Here is an 18,854-nt window from a genome sequence, read left to right as displayed (position 1 = left end):
ACTCATGATTTTATATATCTCTATCATATCCCCACTTAGTCTCCTCTTTTCCAAGCTGAAGAGTCCTAGCCTCTTTAATCTCTCCTCATATGGGACCCGTTCCAAACCCCTAATCATTTTAGTTGCCCTTCTCTGAACCTTTTCTAGTGCCAGTATATCTTTTTTGAGATAAGGAGACCACATCTGGACGCAGTGTTCAAGATGTGGGCGTACCATCGATTTATATAAGGACAATAAGATATTCTCAGTCTTATTCTCTAAATCTCTAGATCATGGGGTGTAGGCCTATGCCAAAGGTCTCAGGTTCAGTCACTGATGATAATCCCAGGGGAGAGTCGTTACAAAGTGGTTGCCCAAATGGGGAATTAAAACCCAGCCTCTTGCATTGTGCCATACTTTGTAGCACCCTCACTGGGGTTGTCAGCACCAAAGCTCAACTCTCTACCATTTGAATTAAAATAGTAACTCCTTTAGCCGGTAGCAGTACTAGGTTCTTATCCTCTATGGAATAACCAATGGAGGGGAAATGGCACATTTAGCCAGCATGTTACATTATACAGCCAGTGTGAGCAGAAGAGATTAGGACTATACATTCCTGTGTTGTTATGCAAATGTTTCTTATCCTTGATGAGGAAGTAGTTTGCGGTACATCACCATCCATCATGCTTCTGCAATGTTCTTTTGAATGGTATATCTAGGTGCTTGCTGGTTGGTGTATTGCACAGTTTTTATCCACAAAACAACCAACATTACACGTGCCAAGCAACTAGATAGAGTTCTTGTAACTGCAGATCTGATATCAGCACGAGGAATCCATTGTTCTGTCAGGTGAAATAAACAAGTGCAATTCTCAAGGTGCATTTGTATGAACTGATCACCTTGAGTAGCTCTACAGTTCTTACCAGTGGAGTCAGGAGGTGGTTTTGAGTTTGGAGCTTCTCTGGTATGTCAATCTTTCTTCTGAATAACCAAGATCTCATGTAGTATGTTAGAAACACTTGTGTGAATTGGGATTAGTCTGGCACTGTTTAAATTGCTGGGACCTGCCCCTGGTTGCTTCTGTTATGCCTCCATATCAATGTTAAACAGGAATGAGTTTCAAAACACTATCTTGACATTCATTATGTGCCCCCACACTCCTTAGAAAGGAGATTTCAAACAAGTCTATGGCTTTGGGTTTTTCCCCCAGTTTTAACCATGCTTTCAGATTTTAGAATAAGGAGCAATTGTGCACCATGATCTCTAGACTCCATAGAGAACATTCTCACCAAAAAAAAAAAAATCATGCACGCATTTTATCAACAGTTTCACCCTAGCCCAATGTGAATAACAATTTTTCCTGAAAGGATAATGAATGTAGAGCATTGGAAGATACCTTAATTAGATTTAACAAACTGCCACCTTAATTGAGACTTCCTAAAACAAAAGAATTAACTAACCACAATTCTTCCCAAGCCAGATGGATTCAGTGTAAATTTGTTACTTCCAAGTCCAGACAATCCAGTGAAGTTAAATTCATTATTTGGTGGTTCAACATCTATATCCTGGCAGTGATCTCGCAGGTCAAGGAGAAGTGTCCCAGTGGTGGCTGTTTCATATACCTCAAGTCTGTCAAAAAGAAATACGTTTCCCATCATGCCTCTTTACAACATTCCTCTTAACAGCTTTTGAAGTGTACTGCATATTGACTTCCACATACTTTTCAAACGAAAATCCCAGATTCCAACACCCCAAACTTTAAGAGCAGAGCTGAAATCTGATCTGTATTTTGTGGCTAACCCCTTTCTCTCTCTAATGGGCTGAACCAAAACCCTTAGACAGAATCCAAACCAAATCCTTGGAACACCTCTTAACTTTGAAACTAGCATCAGGATCTTAGTTTGATCCACCTCTAATTTTAAATGAGTCTCTTTTAAAAATCTGAGTTTCAGTACTCTTTCTACATGCTGAGATATGCTACTTCATTTGCCCCTTAATTGATACTTGGCCTTGGTTTTTCTTCACTGAACAAAATACTTAAGTATATGCTTAATTTTACTCATGTGAGTAGCCCCATTGAAGTTGCTGTGAGACCAAAATCAATGAGACTACATGCATGCTTAAAGTATATGTTTGTGCTTTTGTTGGATCAGGGCCTATGAGGGCATAAGGTTACTTTCAAATACTGAAATTAGTTGTTATTCTTTATCTTAGAACAGCGTGTGATATATTTCCAACTAAACTATTTACAGTAACCCATGATCTGTCAGCTGAATCTGATATACCTCAATCAAAGCAATTCTCATTCATCACATCAGTTTTGCAGAACTGAAGAGTCATTTCCTCCATGAATGGAATAGTAGACAACCATAAAGTTGGAGTGAGTTCCAGATGTTCTGTTGTGGTGATTGTCATCTTGACAATGCCATCGTCTATTGATGAAAGGCTCGGATACCCATATTATAATGCAATGTCAAGAACCTGATCCACAATGATTTTACAACTTTCTGCAATTCTATTTCCCACAGTATCTCCTCCATCTCCCTACTTCCTTATTTGCTTGCAGGGATGGGGTGGAATCATGACAGCTCCAGTCACTTCACTCAATACTCCTTGAGCAGCCTTGTATATGTCAGGCAAGATGGGAATAGCTTGTGTTTTGTCTGAGACATAGATGCATGGGGATTTATTTACAGGATGTGGGGCTCTATCCTGAGAAGCAGGGACCTTGAAAAAGACTTTGGGGTTATGGTGGATAATAACTGAGCATGAGCCCCCAGTGTAATGCTATGGCTAAAAGAGTTAATGTGATCCTTGGATGCACAAACAGGGGAATCTTGAGCAGGAGTAGGTCAACCTCTATATCTGGCACTGGCATGACCACTACTGAACACTGTGTCCAGTTCTGGTGTCCACAATTCAAGAAGGATGTTGATAAATTGGGGAGGGTGCAGAGAAAAGACATGTGAATGATAAAAGGATTAGAAAACATGCCTTATAGTGATAAATACAAGGAGCTCCATCTATTTAGCTTAACAAAGGGAAGGTTAAGGATGACTTGATCGTGGTAAGTAAGTAACCACATTGGAAACAAATATTCGATAATAGGACCTTCAATCCAATGGCTGGAAGTTGAAGTTAGACAAATTCAGACTGGAAATAAGGTATAATTTTTAATCAGTCAAAGTAATTAACCATTGGAGTAGTTTACCAAGGGTCAGGGTGGATTCCTCATCACTGACAATTTTTAAATCAAGATTGGATGTTTTTCTAAAGGACCTGCTCTAGTTCAAACAGGAATTATTTCAAGGAAGTTCTATGGCCTGTGTTATGTAGGAGGTTGGACTAGATGATCAAATGAGTCGCTTCTGGCCTTAGAATCAATGAAAAATGTCCCAAAGAGCTACAGGTTAAGGATCATGATGTTTAAAAACACAGGAGAAGGAGATTCCTCATAACTACAGGATTTCTTCCTAACTGGGTGCTTCGTGCCATTCTTGGAACCTCAAGTAGATTGTTCAGATCAATTTAATAATTTCTCAATTTAGAGAGAAACACTTTCCTGTCACTAAACTATCAATATGCTATAATTAGAGAGCTATTCTCTCATTTCCTGATAAATAAATATCTAGGAGTTCAATCTAGTCAGAAGTGACTGTTTTAAAGTGAGTTTCTTGCCTATCACTCTGATTCTGTTATTTTTAAAAACTGCAGCAGAGATTTAATAAAAACAAAGTGCTCAGGGCTCAATCCTGCTCTCAATTACACCAATTAACTTCAGAGGTGTCACTCTTGAATTAAATTGAGTTAGACTGATATAAAACTGGATGTGAGATCAGAACCAGGCTCTGGGATCCAACTCTGTAGTCCTTGTGCAAGCACAGATCCCATTGACCCTCGCTGGACAGGTTACGGGACTGGGTCTTTTAAATGTGAATTGAAAAGATTTGACAAAAAATACATCCAATGGGCCTTACAACTGGAGCTGTGTGAATAACTGATTTTTCAGTTTCCTGGCAGTTCTGAAAAATCTTGGAATAAAATTCAGTTTGTATCATAGTGAAAAATGTCAGCAAATCAAAAATTGTAGTGGTTGGGGGGGGTCCTACATCTCAATGAGTACCCTAATCACTGGGATAAAGATTACAAGGGAACTTCCTCCTCCTACAGCAGTTTTGTGAATGCTCCTTGTTTCGAAACCTCCTTGTGAATCCAGCTCTCCCCCCAATTTTTTTTAATTAAAACTGGCAAATTCTTGTCGAATGCATGAATAGTTTCATGTTGACGAAAGCAGCATTTTTGGGGGGCAAATAAACGGTGTGAAAAGTTTCTCCTAGCTGTATTGACAACAGCACAAAAATGGAATAACACCATGGTCAGCCCCATGAACTGTGAAAGATTCTAAATCCTGCATGACACAATCCCACCTATCCCCTCTCATCACCCACACGCAGTATGAATGGTAGACGTCCAGGAGAAAATAGCAGGACTGATGGTAATGTATAGTGCTTGCAACTGCACACCAAACATGTATAATGGCAGAGTGGTCTATGCCCTGAAGAGTTTGCAGGCCAAGAACATGAAGATAGCAGACAAAGAAAGGGAGTTGGGAAAGGAGAGGGCAAAGGTTAAAATTAATAACAGCCAGAAGGGTCTGAAAGTCAACTGCTTAGAATGATCCCATTTAATAAATTCTAATGAAATGAGAGGGGTGAAAAGTCTGCCCCTGTTCTGGACAGAAATGATGCTATTTTTAATTATATACAGTCTATGGCCCCTCGATGCTGTGATGATTGGCATCTGAATGGGAGAAAGAGATAAATAAAACCCTGATTTGGCACAGATGTTTTGGGCCCAGTTTTCAAACCTGAACCAACAAGATGTTTGAGCCCTGTATCTTAAGACACACAGTCAGCACTTACCAGTAGGAGCCAATAGGGACTGCCCATTTGAACACACACATGCAGGATCTAGGTGCCTAACTGGGGTGCCCTACACCAAATACTGGCCCCATCATATTGGTGAGAGACATTGTGAGTGGCTTAGTACCTGAAGTTGTACAAGCTACATTCTGGTGGGTTGTCATTGAGATCTTCAATAATGACTGTTATCTCTATTTCATTCGTTTGCCCGCCATTGGGATTGTCCTCCACACGAATGACCAATGAGACATTAGGATTTAGCCGTAGGGGAGCAGCATCTCGATCTATTCGCATAGCCACGTAAATCACACCAGTGACTAAGAGGAAAGGAATGAGGGGTTAGATACTCACCACTGGAAAGGAAATGACAAGAATTCATATTTAAATATATTGTTCTCCTCAAGGACTTGATGGCTCAGGGAACTGGTGGTAAATATAGAGCCTTCCCTACCTCCACATCACTGCTGTTTGTTTAGTGATCTGAAATAAACTGATGCATTTTATCTAACCCTTAGCAGATAAGTGTCCACAGCACAAAAATACCATGATGGCTGACAGCCTCAGCAGAGAGGCCAATAACTGACCAGGCATGGAGACTGACCTACCTTCTCACCCCTAGTAGGGGTCTTTGTAAGTCAGGGGTGAGGTACATTGGCAGAGTAGTGTTGGGAAGTGTGCACTGCTAATGTTCATGCTGTCTCTGCTCTGTGGCTAAAGACAGAACTTCATTTTCTAGTGCCCTCAAGCAGCTCTAGATCTACATATAGTAAGAATCATTCTCAACTATGATATAGTGTGTCAAGTTCTGTCTTCACTCATTCACTTCTTGGTTATATACCCTTTCATCTGCCATTGTTCAAACAAGCTAACATGTCAGCCATGTATTACTATAGGCAAAGAGCCAGAAGAGCGTGACAGAATGTGTTTATACACTGTCTGTGTTTCTTAGTGTACTAATGGGGAGTGTAGCACTTTAAGCCCAAAAGGCACAGGGAAGCCAAAGCATTTAAAAAGAAGAAAAAGAGTCACTGGGCCTGATTCTACACTGCCCTGTGCTTTGTGTAGTCATTTACAACTGTGCCAATCTGACTGAAAGTGCTACCAGTTCAGAAGCGTAACATTCACTGACACAGCTGTAAATGACTCGAGGAGAACCCGGTGTGCATGGACTGAAGGCGAATAGGGTGCAGACGTGTTTCTCTCCTGTTATATGAGCTCGTCAAGTCTTCTGAGATGTCTCACCTGGGGGAAATAATGGATTTGAGTTACAGGGCTTCTGTAGGTCTTATCCTGGGAGGGGATTCAGCTTGCACCATGAAGGATATTAAAGTCCTGGTCCTTGGCCCCCTGATCTGACCATTTTGTGTTGCTCTCATGGTTCAAAGAGGCATAAAACTGCCCTAAGAAGGCAACTGAGGAGTCCTCTCGCCTAGAGGAATCCCAGGCTGGCATAAAGGTCTACATTATTCTCTCTCAGCCCACCTCTGGCAAAGTACGCATGTTGCAGGCAGGACCAAAGGTGGCTGGAGATGCCCTGAAAATCTCCAGCTGGCGCAGCAGCCCATCGGGGAATTTTGCAGCCAACGCAGATTAGGAAAACAGTGAGGCTACACTAATTTATTCTGGAGGTGCCGGAGGGAACAGCCCTCAGGATCAGATGAGTTTAAGCCACTTTTTCCCCTCCCACACTTCCATGTTGAGCGCAGCTCAGCCAGACCCAAGGACCCGGACCTAAGAATGTATTAACCCGATATAAAGTATGCTGCTTCTTCATAAGGGCAGCGACAGAAGGAAATAAAATAACTTAAAACTGGAGCCAAAGGAGTTTCTCAAACCTGGATTGTTTCTTTTCTTGTACCAAAAGGCACAGATAGATTGAAGGACATATAGTATTTTTGTTTGTCTTACATGGATTTATGGAGAAATGCATATTAGGTGGACTGATGCTGTAGACAAGTGTGCTGATAATGCCTTCACCATCTGGATCTTTAGCTGTTATATTGGCAACAACAGTTCCTGGGCTGTTTTCCTCCGGAATCCTGTAGACTCTCTCTTTCCTAGAGTAGACAAAGAAGTTCAACAGAGGCAAATAAATGTTCCCCCACGCCCATTGCTAAATGTCAATATTGCTTGACAATCATAGAATTGTAGATGTCAGAAATAGAAGAGACCACTTAGATCATCCAGTCCATCTCCTGCAAAGGATTAGCTGTTTTCATTCCATCCACATGCAGGTTAAAAAATAAAAATAGCGGTAGCAGTATAAGGAATCTTGCTATGGAATAAACACAGTCACTGTTTCCAGGACAATATTATTTTAAAGAGCTTGTCTCAGTGGTGCAATAAACTTTTTAAATGACAGGGTCTGCTTTCCCCTGACTGAGCATGCCCAGAACTCCAGGCAACAATTGATTCACTTTATTTATAAAACTAGCTCAATATATTCACCCTGGCAGGGCTTGATTTCTCCTGAATGAGTTTATGGCTCAGGCATTGTTTTACATGCAAATTTGCATGGTTATTTGTGATTATTGCAGCTGCATGTACAAATGAGTATTCTGACGTGCAATTGCAGTTATTGCGTGTGCAAAAGTAGGCATGGCAGAGCACCTAAGTCTGGGCTGCAGGGAAGCACTTATCTCTGCTTGTGCTCTATTGAATTATTTATCCAAAATGGAACAGCATCAACAGAAGAGATTGATGGAGCCACACATTAAAATATCCCATAGCTCAGTGTTTAGAGCACTCTCCTGAGGGGTGTGGCAGACCTGTGTTCAAATCCTTTCCCACCACTCAGGCAGAGGGGGGAACTGAGCCTGGGTCTCCCCCATCTCAGGTGAGTGCTCTAACAAAGTGGTTCTCAAAGCTGGTCCGCCGCTTGTTCAGGGAAAGCCCAACGGGCTGGGCCGGTTTGTTTACCTGCCGCGTCCGCAGGTTCGGCTGATTGCGGCTTCCACTGGCCGCGGTTCTCCGCTCTCTCTCTCAATGGGGGCTGCAGGAAGCGGTGCGGGCCGAGGGATGTGCTGGCCACCCTTCCTGAACAGGGGGCTTATGCATTGGAGTGGACCCTAAAATTGAGACTTAGGGCCCAGATTCATAAAGATATTTAGGCTCCTACCTTCCAGTTAAATCAATGGAAGTAAGGAGTCTAAGTACCTTTGTGGATCTGGACTATAGACCTTATTTCGACCTTCTGCAAAGGGGTGAGTTTCAGACAGAGTGTATGTCTTCATGCTTGACTTAGCATCAAACACGAGCTTTGAAAATTAACTGTAATAACATATACAAGGATAATGGAAAGAAACTGATCAAAACGTCCAACAAGAGACTAAGAAGTCAAAACAAAATGAAAATAAATAGTTATTATAATAGTTATTAATGTTTGCCAGAAGCTGGGAATGGGTGACAGAGAATGGATCACTTGATGATTGTCCTGTTCTGTTCATTCTCTCTGAAACACCTGGCATTGGCCACTGTCGGAAGACAAGATACAGGGCTGGAAGGACCATTGGTCTGACCCAGTACGGCCGTTCTTATGTATTATCATTAATTTATTATTATTTGTTTGATTGTGGCACCTCAGAGCCCCAGTCATGGAGCAGGACCCCATTATGATAGGCTCTGAACAAAAAAGTCCCTGCCCCAAATAGCTTACAATCTAAGTTTAAGAAAGATGGATATAGAAACAATGAGACATTGTATCAGTTAATGGCTATATTACAGAGTCTCCCAAAAGGTTGAACCAATGGATGCTGGAGCTGAAAAGTCTGAGAACCATTTGTATTTTTAGGGTACAAAGTGAATGTTTCACTTACGTGGTAAAGTAAGGTGGTTCGTCATTGGTGTTAATGATGTTGACTATCACTGTCCTGGTAGTGCTCAGCCCTAGGCGGTCTGTCACTGTTATGTTTAACAAATAACTGTTAAATAAAAATAAAATCAAACCAAGATCACTCCATGGATTATATGCAGTAGGTCTCTGTTAACAATGAACAACGAGAATGATCAGCGGATCAAAATGAATACTTACGTATGTGGATCTCTCTCAAAATCAAATTCTTTTGTGGAAGAAATGGTTCCAGTTTGAGAGACAGTGAATGACTCTGACACAGGAGTACATGAATACTGGAATAAAAGGATTATGAATTAGCATCTTTATCTTTTTAAAACATCCAGCCATTCATTCACGGGCTTAAAGAATGGATCAAGGAAACATACGCCCCACATTTACAGTATTGCTGCAGAACTCTATGTAAGGAGATGTACAGGCATCATGGTCATCAGCAGGATCAAACCCAGGACATTCATTACCAGAAACACAAGCCACTGTCACTTGAGCTATAGAAGTAAGTCTGCTGGTAAACAGTAAGCAAGGCATGACAGTGGTTCCCATTAGAAAGAGACATGGTCACACACCAAGCTAGTCATTGTGTCACATTTGCACCAGATCGACTGTTGGCCTCTCTGGCCTTCTGGTACTCCTGCCATAGCTCCTTGGCTTTCACATGGCACTGCTGCTGATCCCTGTTGTAGCCCTTCTCCTGCAACTGCTGAGCAACCTACTCATAGACCTACTCATAGATATCCACATTTCTGTGGCTGGTTTAGAGTTGTGCCTGCACAGCCTCTTCTCCCCAGAGACCCAGGAAATCCACCACCTCCTGTCTTCTCCAGGCAGGAACACTCCTGGGGTGTGTAGCCAGCATGGTCACTTGGGCAGTTGCACTCAACAGTGGAGAGCTGCTAAGTGTGCTCGCCAAGCCAAGCAATCAGAAAAAAGAATTTCAGAAATTCATGGGGCTTCCCGTCTACCTGACCCAGGGCAGCCGAGTTCACAACAGTGACCAGAGCGGTCACTGAGGGACATTATGAGACAGCTGCTGGAGGCCAGTAATGGTTGACATAAGTAACAGAGTGTCTACACTCACACTGCATCAACCTAACTACGTTGACCCTGACTCTGTGTTGCTTGGGGAGATGGTGTTATTAAATCAGTGTAGTGGGGCACTTCAGTCATCAGGAGCCAAATTTAAGTGGAGACACATCCAGAGCTAGGTTAATGTAAGGTGCCTTGAGTCAACCTAACTGTGTTGATTTAGTTGGGGATTGGTGATTTGGTTGGGGATTGGTCCTGCTTTGAGCAGGGGGTTGGACTAGATGACCTCCTGAGGTCCCTTCCAACCCTGATATTCTATGATTCTATGTGTAGTGTAGACCAGACCTAACTTAACAAGTGATATTCTAGAACATACAGAATCAAATAATGATAAGCCAGGTGATCAGTAAAGTCTTCTTAAAAATTCTACAGCCTGCTCAGCTGGTGCTACTCCTCTTGTGTTACTTCTTGGGCTTGTCTACACTTACATTATATAGCGCTCTAACTTGCAGGCTCAGGGGTGTGAAAAATCACACACACACACCCCGAGCGCAGCAAGTTTGAGCACTGTAAAGTGCTAGCGTGGACAGGCTCAGAGGGCTGGGAGTATGGCTCCCAGCCCTCTGAGCTATTCCCCCCCGTGGAGGTGGCGCTCTCTCCCAGCACTCTCCCGCTCCCGCGGAAGTGCTTTGAACTCTCTAGTGTAGACTTAGCCATGTGACAAATAGAAATGAAATAGAACCGAGTGTAACCATAACTCATCTCCTATTGTGATATGTTTAACTGAAGTTACTGAAAAAGCAGCTGAGTAATCAAATCAATTAAGCTAACAAATTCTTGTCAATGGACCACTCTAGTTTTCCTGCTGGGAGTATTATTGTATCAGCAGTCCATCATTTCTGCATTTGCATCTCCTTATTATGGCTGGGATTTATCACCGGTTCAAAGACTTTTGCTGATGAAGAATTCACTGCAGTTATTTTTTTCTTTCATTGGCAATAATAATGAATCTAGAGCTAAATCCTGAGGCCTTTACACCTTTTCTTATTCAGTCAAACCCACATTGACTTCAGTGGGAGTTTGCCTGGGAAAAGACTGAGTAAGGAGGTCAAGAAAGCAGCTCCTACAATTTAATTGCTCTTTTGAGTAATGCTACAGGCTGAAGTAACACCTGAAATGTCTGTTTGTGATAATGTTGTATCTTTCACCAGTTTCTCAGGTAAATGCAATTACCCTTTCCAGATCTGCAAAAAGTGACTTTTCAGACATTCCTGCTGATACCCAGAACCTTTTCATATCAGCTAGTGTCATTTTTTTAAGCTGTTGGCCACAAATCACGCTTTCCAGATAGCTAAATGCTGACGTTTCATTGCATGAAAAGTTATTTCCCCAATGTTTCATTTAAAAGAAACTTCATTGTAACATAAAAGATTAAAAGCCCCATTTAACCCTTTCTCTGTAAAGGGGTTTTGGAGACAGTTTGTAAGAAAGACCCCGTTACCTGCTATATCTATGATGGGCCATATCAAAACTCTGTCTCCAAATTCTAACTTTGGGGTGTTCAAAATTTAAAACCCACTTCATACCCCAGTGGTGAGGGATAGGCGCCTTCTTATCAAAAATAATATTCTGCTGTTCTACTTTATTATTTAAAATGTTTCATTTCAGCTGATAATATACCTTTTTCTATATGCTTGATTAGTGAGCTCAGAGGAGAAAGTTCCTGGAATTCATTATATTTCAGATGCAGTGGATTGCATTGTCTCTTTTTTCCTTTAATTAAACTTACTGTGAGTTGTGACTGTTCGGGATCAGATGCATCAATCTGGTAAATAACTCCAGGAGGCGTTCCATTTCCCTCCAAGATATAAATCATTACTGCTGGATGAATAAAAATATAGTCAATGTTAATTTTATATTTAAAAAGGACATGGCTATATGGACTATATCAGAACACCTGATGCTTGTACTCACTCTACAACTCAGTCTAATTCCAAAATAAACAAAATACCCAAACACACACCAAAACAACACACAGCTGGGGCAGAAGAACATGCCCCCATGCTGTAAATAGACAACCATCAATATTTGCGATTGTGAACCGTACATCACTGACAGACAGAGCCCCATATAAATCATATCTTGAACTGGTCATTGGTAAATGGCCTGGGCTAGCCTGAATTTTCATATTGTTGAGGGATTGTGACTAGTACCACCCACCTGCCTCACTGGATGGGAAACCTGAGGGGGCCAGCAGCAATTGGGATAGGCCCAGTTGAATGTGGGAAGAGAACATGTGCTGAGAGGATGCAGGGCTGCCCCTCCCCTTCAAAGTCTCTAGTCACTGGTTGGCAAGCTTGGGGCGGAAGGGATCTGATTGGTCCCTCACTCTCTCCTTTCATTAATTTAAACCCTAGCTTGGGCCTTGTAAGGCCTCTTGCTTTTTGCTCCATTCTAGCAGCCTCACCCTCTCTTCCTTGTACTAGCAGCCGTGAAGCTGTGTTTTGTGGTTGCTGTAGCTCTGATTGTTTGCCTGTTCTGGGGTCAGGAATGAATTTTTTTCTTCCTGTAGGGGCCAAACTGGCAGAGGGCTGGGGAGTTTTTTGCCTTCCTTGCAGCATCCCAGAGGTACAATTAAGTTAAATAAGAGCAGAGTTTAATAATTAATACTCAATAAGGATGTTATTTCATCACAACTTTCGAGTATGGTTAAAAGGATAAAAGGAATGGTTCACAGAAGTAAAAGACCTGGGATTTTACTGGTGGGCCTTGGGTTCATGGGATGGGGGAGACCCTGAGGCCTTTGTGGTCTGAGGTCCCCCCCTTTTATTACCCTTGGTCCCCCTTGGGGGCAGGAGTAGGACTCAGAATAGCAAGCTGAGTCCTAGAGGTAAGATGAAGAGAGTCTACCTGAGTTGTGGGTTATTGGGTAGGGAATCCCTTAACCCCCACATTGCAGCCACTTAAAATGCCTGGTAGGTGAGAGTATGGCTAACAGGGTAGATAGCACTCTGTCCATGTGTTAATGTATTAAAGTTGTGGCCTACTGCTTTAAAATCCATCCCTGTGTTTGTCCTTTTTCTTCGCTGTGTCTACATCAATTCAGTTCATATCATGAACTGCTAGGACTAGAATCTCATGTGCCACATCGCTGGAAACATGGGAATCCCAGCTTTCCTAAGTTGTATAGGAATTATTGCTAGCATGGGTGGTTAATGAGTAAGCGGATCTTTAAATCATTATTTACTGTAGACTTTTCCATGTCTGCTATGTCCTGTGCTTATAGAAGATTAATCTGTCCCGTGACCCTGACTGGCTGTTCGTGCCCTAAGTAGCAGCAGTAATCCCCAAACAGAATGAGGATTCCTATATGGCAGTGATATGAATATAAAGTTTAATGAGAAACAGACACATTTTAACAACCAGTGAATGTGCCATCAGTGTTAACTGCAACTGGTATTGTTAACTAACCCCACCCAGTTAGACAATTCATATGTCTGTATTCACTGATTTACTGCAGCGCTAGCTGAGTGTTAAACTGATACATTTATTTTTAACAAGCTCCTAAGTACAGCGTGTTTCATGCTGTGCCCATCCCCTGAAGTATCATTATGTCAAATCTAATTATTATTTTGTATAGTCGCACCCACAATGTGCTAGGCACTGTCCATGCTTAGAAGACCCAGGCCCTTCTCCAAGGAGTTTATTTTGTCTCTCGTACAAAGTATAGTATAGAAGCAAGAACGCCAGGGATGCTTAAATGTTATTTGTTAAATTGGCAGTTTTTCAACTAGAAATGGGCCTGAACCAAAACCTGCACTGGCTTTTAATCCTTAACCTTGGCAGGGATCAGTATTTAAACTTAGATCCAAACTTCATCCCTGGCCTCTGCCAGTGAGCCAAAACCCTGAAATAACATTGCCATCCTCCTAGCTATTGAGGTGTTCCTAAGCCAGAGCTGGATCCATATTTTGTGGCCCTGGCCCATCTGTACTTTCGGATAGGAAAAAAATATCTTTGAATGTTTAATAATTCATTGCTGTTCTATACAAAAACACTCAAAGTGTTAGAACACTGAAGTTTCAAACTGAAACTCTCAAAAGTCAGGAAGTGACAAAATTATGATTTCTCTTGTAACCTTATTTCTGCCCCTTTGTATTTGTATATGTTATACAGCCTTCAGTTACATGATGTCATGGTATGAGTTCTGCAGGTCCCCTCATTACTGAAAAAAGAACAGGAATACTTGTGGCACCTTAGAGACTAAGAAATTTATTAGAGCATAAGCTTTCGTGGACTACAGCCCACTTCTTCGGATGCATATAGAGTGGAACATATATTGAGGAGATATATATACACACATACAGAGAGCAGCTAAATGGGTGCTCAATGAGCCAGCCAGCTCTTTGATATTTATTTTTATCCTCTTTGAGATGTGGGGCCAGGTACTGAACATACACTGCTCTCCTTCCAAACCCCACCCTGAATGAGGAAGGGATTCTGTGAACTCCAGCCTCATTCTCAACACCCTGACCAATTGCTGCAGCGAATGAAGCAGAGGTGCTCCAAGTTCCCACACATTGCACCCCTTACACAGATGGGCCAATATCACCGATCACATGGAGGTAGTATTTTTTGGAACACTGCCTCTTTCCTTATGCACTATCACAGATCATAATCCCCATGACCTTACATTTAAAATTGATTTCCCACTTAAATTTCTCTCACACACATGCAAATTCACTGTACTGCTGTGTAACACTGACTGAGCACTAGCTTTATTGTCTTTCAGAAACTCCTGCACATGCACAAAGTATATTTATTTAAACCTTTGTTGCGTCTCCAAATCCAATTCAGTTTTCAACAAGGCATTAAACAGTACGTCCATAACCAAGTGACTATGCCTGGCTGTCGAGACACTCAGCATCACAATGCCTAACTTTTAAGTGCCTAGAAAACACAGGAACAACACTTCAATCTGAAAGGCCTGGGTTAGCCACTAGGCTCCTATATGAGGAGAGAGATAGGTGCCTTAGAATGTGATCCACAAAAGCCAACGGGCTAGGTAGGATCTGCCTAAGCTAGCCAATGGGAGATGCTGATGGGAGGGTTGTGTCCTTAGCTACACACCCCCAGGTCAGATTTCCATACCTAAATCCAGGCTGCTAGGAGGTGCCTATCTTTGCTTGTGATTCACAAACTGGGAGAAGGTGGGTGTTCGGCCGCCTAAGTCACATGCAGGGAATAATTAGAGACTGCCTAAATCCACATACAACAGCCAGGCATGAGCAGGAGAAGGCGCTCCCTTAATATTTAACCCAAGGGTTAGGGTATTTGCCCAGGATGTGGGAGACCCCTAGTTCAAGTTCCTAATGAGGAGAAGGGATTTTAACAGGGATCTGCCACCTCTCTGGGGAGTGCCCTAGCCAGCAGGCTATAGAGTCATTCAAACTCTTTTTCTGGCTCAATTAATATTTAATTGTTCAATTATTTAAAATGGAACAAGAGAGATTGAGGGAAACTGCATAGCCTAGTTTCAGGGTAGCAGCCGTGTTAGTCTGTATCCTCAAAAAGAACAGGAGTACTTGTGGCACGTTAGTCTCTAAGGTGCCACAAGTACTCCTGTTCTTTTTGCATCGCCTAGGGCACTCACCTGGGAAGCAGCAGATCTCTGTTCAAATCCCTTCTGCTCACAGGCATCAATTTTTCATTTTTCTGGGTGGATGCTCCACCCCCGCTCTGCCCAGAGGCCCCGCCACTTCCCCCAAAACCCCATCCTCGCGCTGCCTGCCCCCATTCCGTCCTCTCCCCCAAGTGCCTTCTGCCCACTGCCAAACAGCTGATCGGCGGGTGGGTGCTGAGCACCCACTATTTTTGTTCCGTGCGTGCTCCAGCCCCGGAGCACCTATGGAGTTGGTGCCTATGCTTCTCCTCACCACGCAGAGAAAGGACTTGAACTGGGCATTGCCCCCATCCCAGCTCAGAACCCTAACCACTATGGTGAAGGTTATAAGGGAGGGCCTCTTTTCCTGCCCCCACTCCAGCTGTTTTGTGTGGTATTAGGCAACCTCTAATCAGGCCCCACAAATGATTTAGGTGGCCAAACAGTTTGTCTTTCCCCTGATTTGTTAATCACTATGGGGCTTAGGTGGGAGATTGGCATCCAGATGCGTAGAGGGATGCTGCAATGTGCATGTTCAGATGCAGAAACTTAGGTGTCAAGAGACTTTAGGTGCCTAGAGAGTTAGGCGCAGCCAAGGGGAGTTTTGTGGATTGCAGTGATGCCTAAAAATGGATGCGGATGTTTATGTACTTTTATGGATCCCACCATCTAACTGTCAAATGGGAAGTCTCTAACAGCGGCCACTAAGGCACTTCAGCTAATCAAAAAAAGCTCATAAATATTTATTGTTAGCAGTAGCACTGCTTTCTTTTCACTCTTTTGGTATTTGAAAATGCCTGACCCGTTTTTAGTGAAAGTCTCGGGGGGAGGGGATAAGTCACTCCCTGAATGAGATCAATCACTGAATTTCATCTGAAAATATAAAACATAGGTGACAACAACAGTGACCCTCCAGAATGGAAATATTTGGCCAATCTTAACTATAAGCATTGCTAGGCATTCTGTCTATAACATTTAGTGATTAAGGTTTAGTCTCCCAATGTTGTAATTTCAAGCATTAGTCTCTTTTGTTACTGCCAAGCAGTTCTCTTACTTTGGTCTGCCAAATTGCCACGAAACACAGGAGGTTCATTAACATCTGTTATTTGGACAGTAAGTATTTGAAGGTCACTTGCCCCAGCTGCATCATTAACATAAATCTGCAAATCAAAGCTGTTTGGCATAGTTTCATAATCTAGAACAGGATCTCCAGTGGTAACAACCTGAAATGTAACAAATTATTAGTAGCACATTATGCAATAAAATCTGTAATTATTGTATATAGGAATCAATACATATAAAAAGCTGCCATGTTGGACTGGTTAAAGACTGAGGGCTACAGAAAGACGTACCAACTGAGGGGGTAGTGCTATAGGCCCCTGTTGGACTATTAAAGACTGAGCCCAGAGAGGGCTGCAGGACATTTTGGACTGTATCCCCTGGAAGGGCTTTGCTTGTTTTGCACATGGAGTGTGGTTAGCTGGAGGCCTGAGCCACCAAAGCCCCACTTGACAAGCGCAGTGGCTAACAGGGGTCTCCGTGAGCGGAGGAAAAATGGCAGGCATGCCCACCCTCGACCAGGGAGCGCTCGTGGGAGGTGGGTGCCACCCTGTCACACAGTCTAAATGAGAATCTAGATGTTTTTAAGCAGATTGGGTCCTGCTTAATAGAAATATACCTTCAATTCACAACAATTAAACATTTTCACGGATTTCATGAACAGTGTGTTAAGCTACATATTCAGCTTTGCTGCTGCTGTTTTTAGATGCCTCTCCAGTGAAGAGGAAGGAGATGCTCGATTTGTCCTTACATAGCACGATGGAGAAATACAGCATGTCATATGGAGGTGAGCCTGGACCACACTGTGCACCTCTGAGCAGGAACAATTCTACCTCCAACTACCGATTGCTGCTGATAGCAGTATGTGCTCTTGCCAGCTGTGGGCCGGGAGAGGGGGAGACCAGATATACTCTTAGCTATCCACTGCTCAAAGCAGGAGACTTGGTGCATGGGCTAGCATGTTCCTGCATAATGTGTGGGGAACCTGCTCTGCGGCTTTTGTTCTGTGATGGAGGGTAGGTAAGAATCTCTCTATGCTTTCCTCCCAGTCTCACACCACTGCAGCAGAGGGCAGTGAAAACAGAGAACAAGTATCATCACACCACCATCAAGGGAGTTTCAGCCAACCGATATAGTTTTCAGTTATTCCAAATACCCTCTGCTGAATGGGAATATTCCCTTAAAACTAAGGGCTTGTCTGTGCAAATAATACGTGGGCAAGCTGGGGTGTAAATCTACACTAGCGTGACACGCATTCAATGTCCTGGGGGACCTGCTGACGCACACTAAAAGCTCAATAGTGCAATTGCACTTTGACCTAAGCCTAGGTGGGTAATAATGCAGACTACTTTGACTTTAAAAGTGTACCCTGTAGCGTGGAAAGGAAATCAAGCAGGAATGGTACACATAAAAGGGGTTCATTTATCAATGACTGTGGCCTCCTCAGAAATTCCCAAAAGAATCTCATGGTTTTAGGATTGTTGCAATGGGAAGAAATGTGCTTCACAAAGCAAGGTTCTAATTGTCAGCCCCCATAATTCATGCATGAAAACAGCCTTTCCCCATATCTCAGCAAAGACTCTAATAGTAGAGTGTAGTTCTGGGGCATCTCAATACTAGGAGTTCATTACTTTTACAAAATAAGGTACTAAACGTTCATTAGAATACTACACAATAGCATAAATAATTAACACTAACTATGCTTGTCAAGTAAATAAGCTAATTACATTTGTGCTGCATCATCCTAGATTTTTAAATCATGTTTGTTCACTTGCCTGCTAGTTTGCAGAATTTAGTAATTCACAATGGAGTCATTGGGACAGATTTTAGGGCACAACTACACTACAGCAGCACAGGTATGGTTCTGCAGTGTAGATGCTTCATACATCTACAGAAGGGGGTTTTCCCTTTAGGGTGACCAGATAGCAAGCGTGAAAAATCGAGACACTTTTTTTCGGTGGTGGGGGGGTATAGTTGCCTATATATGATAAAGCTCCTAATATCAGGATGTCTGGTCACCCTATTTTCCATCGATGTAGGTAATCCACCTCTTGGAGAGGCAGTAGCTAGGTTGATGGAAGAATTCTTCATTGATCTAGCTGCATCTACCATGAGGATTAGAGGGTCCTGTGGCACCTTTGAGACTAACAGAGGTATTGGGAGCATCAGCTTTCGTGGGTAAGAACCTCACTTCTTCAGATGCAAGTAATGGAAATTTCCAGAGGCAGGTATAAATCAGTATACCTGCCTCTGGAAATTTCTATTACTTGCATCTGAAGAAGTGAGGTTCTTACCCACGACAGCTGATGCTCCCAATACCTCTGTTAGTCTCAAAGGTGCCACAGGACCCTCTGTT

General features: G+C 42.7%; 1 protein-coding gene across 1 annotated transcript in view; it reads right to left on the bottom strand.

The window, feature by feature from the left end:
- Window positions 1-18,854, bottom strand: part of CDHR3 (cadherin related family member 3) — a 71,985-nt gene that overhangs the window by 32,128 nt on the left and 21,003 nt on the right. The window contains 7 exon segments of the mRNA XM_034771041.1: window positions 1,440-1,608; window positions 5,029-5,218; window positions 6,810-6,958; window positions 8,717-8,821; window positions 8,932-9,026; window positions 11,567-11,658; window positions 16,494-16,662. Coding sequence (XP_034626932.1) covers window positions 1,440-1,608; window positions 5,029-5,218; window positions 6,810-6,958; window positions 8,717-8,821; window positions 8,932-9,026; window positions 11,567-11,658; window positions 16,494-16,662 — 969 coding nt within the window.

This window comes from Trachemys scripta, chromosome 1, assembly GCF_013100865.1.
Source record: "Trachemys scripta elegans isolate TJP31775 chromosome 1, CAS_Tse_1.0, whole genome shotgun sequence".
NCBI lineage: Eukaryota > Metazoa > Chordata > Testudines > Emydidae > Trachemys > Trachemys scripta.
This window is presented reverse-complemented; position numbering and strand designations above follow the sequence as displayed.